This window comes from Psammomys obesus, unplaced genomic scaffold, assembly GCF_907164565.1.
Source record: "Psammomys obesus unplaced genomic scaffold, mPsaObe1.curated_primary_1811, whole genome shotgun sequence".
NCBI lineage: Eukaryota > Metazoa > Chordata > Mammalia > Rodentia > Muridae > Psammomys > Psammomys obesus.
The window spans coordinates 4,050,413-4,057,373 of NW_026596466.1; the positions used below are offsets into that span (position 1 = coordinate 4,050,413).

At 57.9% G+C, this 6,961-nt stretch overlaps 1 protein-coding gene across 1 annotated transcript in view; it reads left to right on the top strand.

Moving 5' to 3' along the window:
- The window catches only part of Ttyh3 (tweety family member 3), a gene marked incomplete in the record, with an annotated part of 29,971 nt that extends 24,547 nt beyond the window's left edge, over positions 1-5,424 (top strand). Inside the window, 2 exon segments of the mRNA XM_055598550.1 lie at positions 1-67; positions 2,533-5,424. Coding sequence (XP_055454525.1) covers positions 1-67; positions 2,533-2,607 — 142 coding nt within the window.
- Positions 5,425-6,961: the final 1,537 nt, after the last annotated feature.

Consider the following 6,961-nt stretch of genomic DNA (forward strand, 5'->3'; position numbering starts at 1 on the left):
TGCCAATTTCCAGAATCCCCGCTGTGAGAACACTCCCCTCATTGGGCGCGAGTCCCCACCGCCCTCAGTAAGTCCCAGGGCAGGAGGGTGGGTGGGGAGACTCCGGCTTGAGGGCTCTGCCAATCTGCCGCCTCGTCCCCTGGTGGCTCTCACAGGCTGTCTAGGCTCTTGAGAAGGCTGTGGGCATGCACACCACGGCCCAAGTAAAAGGGCCTCATGGTCCTCCAGCTTCCGCCACCCACGAGGAGCCTGGGGTCAGCGTGCGCAGCCTCGGTCCTGCTACCCGTCAGCTTGGCCCTTGCTTCTTTCTTGAGATGAACAGGTGGTTCTCAGGCCCCAGGACCCTCTTCCTTCCTTTTTCCCAGGCTTCCCAAGGCCTTGGTTAGGCAGCTGCATTGTTAAAGCCAGCCTTATTTCCTTCCCTCCTCCATTCACCCTTCCTCCTACTCTGTCCTTCCTTCCATTTTTCTCCTCCTTCCTGCTCTTCCTCCTCCCTTCCTCCCTGCTCTTCTCCTTCCCCTTCTTCCTTTCTTCCCCTAAACACGCACGCATGTCTCAGCCACATGCTATTTTAGCCCAGGCCTGATGTCCCTTCCGAGCCCCAGGAGTGAGTAGACAGAAGGACCAGGGTGGATTTGGTGCCAAGAAGGTGCTGTTGAAAGGTGGGGCTCCTGGGGCTTCCCTGAGGGCTGTGACACAGGGCTTGATGGCTGAAAGCCACCTTGCTTTAGGAATGACCCGTGTGTCGGCCACATCACGGCAATGTCCCCTAGCACAGGGCTGGGCTGGGGTGCCCAGGACCTGGACAAGGGCCTGCCAGACCTCTGTGTCACATTCAACTGCCCTCACCCTCGGCCCTCTGGTCTTGTGGTTCACTTGGGGCCAGCCCCGCCTGGCGTTGAGGACACCCCTCTTTCTCTCTCTCTCTCTCTCCTGCATCCCTCCCACCCTGGGCCCTCGTAGCGCTACCTGGCTGCCCTGGACTCTGGCAGCCATGCAGGCTGGCAATTTAAACCCATGGACAGCGCCCGAACACTGTGGTAGCTGTACCCTCAGAGTGACAGGTACTGACCCGCCCGGGCCCCCATCCCGCACGGCTGCCCGCCTGTACCTCCGTGCCTTGCACCCTTCGCTCACCAACATCCTCCACCCACCGTTTAGGGGGCCGGAGGCCTCTGAAGTGGTCCTGAGCCCACGGGTATCACAGTGAACCCCCGTTCCAGGCTTGACTCTGTCATCAGCCACAGGTGGCCCAGCCCATCTCGGCGCTTGCACCCGGGCCCCTGTGTGCATCTGGCTTTGGGTGCAGAGCTGGGTCCCTGGGGGTGTGGTCCTGCATGTTAGCCCATGCACACATGGCCACACAGGTGTGCTCATATGGGTGGGAACTTCTGCCCCCTGGCCCGGTGCCTGCGTGGGCTCCTCCAGGCCTCGGGGCTGCCACCTTCCGTCCCATCCCACCAGTTGTCCCATCCCAGCCCCGTGCCCCTTGTCACTGCTGCATGTCCATGGAATGACATGGCTCTGGGCCCCTGCTCCCCCCTTCCCCCCCCCCCCCGCCCCCTGCACCATGGCCGCCTCAGAGGCTGCTTGCAGCCTTAACCTAGAATGGTTCACAAGCACTCAGGACCCCAGGAGCACTGAGCCTCATCTGCGTACCGTGGAGCTAGCCTGTCTTCCCTGGGGTGGGTGGCGTCATCCTGCCTGGCCTTCTCAGTGCTGATGACCTTTGTCCCTGCACAGGCATGCAAACTCTTTGCACACTGCCTGGCCTTGGCACATGCTTGGAGGTGTGTTCCTCTGCAAAGGCACACATACACACACAAATCTTCACACCTATGGTACTGTTAGGGCGGCCAAGATGTATAGGCCATGTGCAGAAGCAGGCTGTCACCTTTGTCCCGAATCACACATCCTGAGGGATTTATAGTTTCTTCATCCAGGAGGCGGGGCAGAGTCGCTCTAGTCTGAAGCACCCCTGTTTCTTGGGGGTGGCAGAGTTGAGTGGTTGGGGAGGAGGCACAATCCTCCTGATTCTAGTGGACTCGGCAGCTGCCGTCTGCCACCCGGCTTCATATGGACCTGCCCTGGGAGGCCTTGTCTTGACCCGGGTACAGCTCTGCATAGGGGTGGGCCTAGTGGCCTTCGTGTTCTCGGCATGTGTGAAGCACTTGGCCTTTGAGCTCAGTTCTTGGAGGTGGCAGATCTAACTGGGGCTCTAAAAGTGGCTTAGTGATGATGGGGTGGGGGACGCAGCGTACCTCATCGGGGAAGGCCCTTGCCTCTGCCGTCCAGTCCCATGGCAGAGGCTGACCTTTGTACGCTGGTATCACCACTTTCCTGATCCATCCCCAGTCCTTGGTCTGAGCCTCTACTCCAGGATTCTGCCAACCATGCACTGCGCTGCTCTACTCTGTTCCCCAAGGGTCGGCTGTGGCTCACCCTACCAAGGACCAAAGAGGCTGCTGGCTGTGCTGCTCAGCCCTGCCCAGGAACCAGCTGACCCTGCTCCCTCCCTCCCTCTCTCCTCAGTACACCTCCAGCATGAGAGCCAAATACCTCGCCACGAGCCAGCCTCGCCCCGACTCCAGCGGCAGCGGGCACTAGACCGCACACCGACCAGCCATCTGCCCCCACGTGCCAATTGCCCCACCCTTCCTCTGCCAGCACTGCTGCTTCTGCCCCGCCGGACCCTCTGCAAGCCACACTGGGCCAGCCCTAGGCACATCTGATGGCCCCGCTATCCCCACCCTGCAGGAGGCATGGAGGTGCCCAGCATGAGCTCCGGGCCAGCCTGAGGAGTGAGGCTTCTGGGGCTGGTGGACAGACACTGCCACCAGCAACCCGGCCCTGCCTGCCTCCGTCTCTCTCTGTCCGTCCTTTCTCTTGGGTTCTGAGCCCTGCTGTGCCAGGTGCTCCCGCCCCACCTTCCTTCCACAGGTGACCCTCCACGCTGCCCCTTGCACTCTGGGCGCTGCCTTCCCTCCAGCTGCACCGAGCCTTTCGTGGCATTGCCCTGGCCCCTGACTCCTCTGAGGATCACTTCTCCGTTCCTAGGCAGTGGAAGCCCCTGTGCCTGACACCTGCCCGCTCCTCACCTACAGCTTCACACACTCTAGTCTTTGCAACGCCCAGCGCCTGCCTTCTCTTATCCACCTGGCTTACTTGGCCTTTCCTGTCAGTTCTGCGCTGCCTCCAGGGTGGGGCTCTTCCTACCTTCCTGCCCATGTGACTCCTTCTCCGGACAGCAGGTGCCATGCAGAGCCCAGGTTACTCCCTGGCCTCTCAGTGTTGGCCACCTTCTTGGTGCCAAACCCTCTTTCCCAATCATCCCTAGAGAGCGGCAGCTTTGTCCCGTTTGGTTTTTTTTTGCACTGACCACATTTGTCATCTCCAGGGCAGTCTGGGACACAGGCGAAGCAAGACGCTGACCCACTGCCACCCCTTCTTAGTTTCCTTTTCGCCAGGACAAGCGGCAGTGCCCTCTGGAGCCCAACTTTGGGGGCTGGACCTGGGGTGGCTGGGAATGTGCCCCCAGCCTCAGAATGCCCCTGTTGGGACTAACCACTAACCTCACTCTCAGCTGCCACGGGCACTCCCGGCTGACCCTGAGCCAGCAAGCGGTGACCCTCCGTCTAGCCTGGAGCCAGGGCTAGGATGGTCATTTCTTTGTGGGGTGCTGCCAGGGAGGGGCCAGACCCACAGGCAACTCAAAGGGCCTAGAGACCCCTCCCCAGGCAGGTGCTGCCCCCGGAGGAGCGTGTCCTGGGGACTGGGGACTGAGGTCCATGTGGCCTCAGTTGTCTCCCCAACCAACCCCAGAACACCGCTTGCCTAAGGTGCTTTTGGCTTTAGTGTATGATGTTTGCTGTGCTTCCTGCTGTGAGGGGCCTAGTCGGCTCCCAAGTCAGCACTCAGAGCCTCTACCCTGGCCCAGCCAGCCAGCGTGAGCTCTGATGTGTGGGACGGGCAGCTACCTGACCGGGGCCTTGGAGCATGCGCGGAGGCCAAGGCTGGGGCCCTGTGGCAGTTGGTTTACAGACCTGTGGTCCTCCTGGAGCAAGCTGGCAGCTATGGATCCCAGAACCCCGGGCTTCGGCTCTTCCCAGAGGGGAGAGGCTCCACGTTGCTTTCTTTCTCAAACAGCCCTTTCCTTGGGCTGGTGTCTGGGACCAAAAGGAGGGGCAGAGGACTCACAGGGCTTTGGGGTCCCTCTGGGCATCTGCAGCTCCTGAGCGTGACAGAACCTCAGCAGAGGGGACCCCATCCTTGGCTCCAACTGGCCTGGGGCCTGGAACCTACAGGGCCATGGAGGCCCAGCTGAGCCAGTCTGCTGTGTGCGCGCTCCTGGCCTTGGGTCCAGAGGGAGGCATGGGGCACCCCCGTCTGGGTACCGGTGTGTGCCCTGGGGCCTCTCAGAAGCACAAATGCTGTCCCCCTGGCCACGAGCTGGCCACAAGGTGAATGTATATAGCATGAGAGGCGGGCACTGCCCAGACGTGGCTGTGAACTTGTGCTGTGTTGGGAGTCCTGACCGTCGCGTGCGTGCGTGCCCACATCTGTGACTTCACTCACCGAGGCTGAAGAGAGGAAGCAAGGGGAAATGAAAAGGGGGTTCCCACCCTGAGCTCTGCAGAGGAGATGGCTCCTGCCACTGTGGTTTGTTCCGTTTCATTTTCTGATTTTTGGGTGCCACCTGTCTACCCAATCCCAGTGATCCCTCCGCATCTCCATGGGGTAAGCAGTCCAGTGCCAGCCGCCTGTGATTGGTCCCCACTCCCTCTTACCCCAGGTGACCCTAAGCTCTGGTGGGTAACAAGGAGGGCTGAGCCACCAAACCAGAGGAGGGATCTGGCTGGCCAAGCAATGCTGATAGGGCTGGTGGCCAACCATCCCCCACAAACACTCCTGTTTATGTAAGTCAGAGCTAAAGTAGCAGATCCTGGCCCGGAGTGTCCTTCAAACCCTCTGTCTACCCGCCCACCCTGTCGCACTATGCAATTCCTGCCCCAGCTCCAATGCCTGCTCTGCCCAGCACAGAGGGTGGTTAGCTCCTGGGCCAAAGGTGACCAGGGTCTCTCATTGGTTTTTAACCACAGTGGTGGTGTGCCACTCCCTTTTTCGTGTATTTGATTTTTGTACGATTTGCCTCCTGGTTACTGTCCCTCTGCCTGCATCTGCCCCCAGTGGACTATGTCATCTGACTCGAGCCAGCCCCGAGTTCCCCTCCAGCCTCCGTAGGGCCATGGCTGTGTGTTACTGTTGCTGTGTTTTCAGTTTTTAAACTGGGTTTGGGGTTTGATTTTTATTTCTTCGGGGAACTTTATTTTTCTTGGCAAATAACTAAAGTTCTTGTCCATGTAATTTCTGTGGTCTCTATTCAGCTTGGGTTTCATGTTTTAAAATAAACAATTTTAAAAAACAGGTCTCTTTTTTTTTTTTTTTTTTTACCTGAACTGGCCTGGAGGATCCAGAGCCACAGGCTGCACACAAGGTGGCTGCCTGTAGCTCAGGCTAGGCCACACAGGTGTGCGAGTGAGGTCTGTGGGGAGCCGTGTTTAGCACTTCATGGATAGGGGCAGGACCTCATTGGCTGGCATGGACCAAGTAGGAAGAGGGAGTGATAGAGAGTGATGCCATCTGACATTCATTTTAACTGAGTTGCTCCAGCTGCTGAGTCAGAAAGGAAGAAAGTAGAGAAGATGGGGCCAATCAGGAACCTCTGTACTGGCTCAAGGCTGGAGAGCTGGGGTGTGGCTCAGTGGTAGAGCACCTGCCTAGAATCCCCCAGTGAGGGGCTGGGGTATGGCTCAGTGGCACAGCACCTGCCTAGAGGCCTCTATTGTGTGTGAGAAGTGGGAACAAGGGTCCAGCAGGAGGTACTGCTTCCCCCTCAGGAGGCATAATAGGTGTACTTCCTGGAAGTTTCTAATAGTTTGCTTCCAAGGGGCTCAGAGGTTGCAGAATTGGAGAGGAGGGGAGCAAACAGTGACTGCAGAGAATGCTGCCGCTGGCTCCTGCTGCTTGAGCCACACTCTGTAGCCAGCCCAAGAACAGCACAGGAGCCTCGCACTTGACTCCTCATCCTGCATAGATCAGACATTAGAAGGCCAGAGATGTACTCTGGTTTGAGCATTCGCCTAGCATATGTGAGCATATGCTTCAATTCTCAGCACTACAAGGGGGGAGACGAGAATAAATGAATTTGGGTAATATATTTAGTGTCTGGACCTCTGAGGCCACAGCAAAGACCTGCAGTTCTCTTCCTGGTTGCATCCCTAGACCTAGGGACGCGTCAACTGTGGCCACCAGGCGGCGCCCAAGGACCATGGTGGGTTGTGGCAGAGGTAGATGGCTAGATAGGACCCGGGTGAGCCTTTGCCACTCCGAGCCCCCTAAACTTCATGACAACATCTAGGCATCCTCTAGGGTCCAATACGGGGTCCTCTTGATCCTGGGGTCCCTTCCAGAGGTTCACCAGGTGTCTTTACGTATGTAGTTGGGCCAAGGCAGGCTTAGATTTTATACTTGCTCCCCAATTTTTTTACTTCTTTTAATATTTTTATTTTATGTTTATGGGTGTTTTGCCCGCGTGTATGACTGTGAACTAACATGCAGTACCTGCAGCAGCCAGAAGAGGGCGTTGGGTCAGATCACTTGGAACTGGATGGAGTTATAGACTGAGCCCCAGGTCCTCAGGAAGAGGACCTGTGCTTGGCTTTTGTTGTTTTGGTTTTTGAGACAGGGTTTTTCTGTGTGGCCTTGGCTGTCCTGGACTCGCTTTGTAGACCAGGCTGGCCTTGAACTCACAGGGAACAGCACCTCCCTGAGTGCTGGGGTTAGCAGCTAGTGTTCTTAACCACAGCGAGCTCTCCAGCATCGTCTGATTTTTTAGACAAAGTCCAGGCTGGCCTCTAATTCTATGTGGCCAAGGATAGGATATGCACGTGGTGCTGATTTG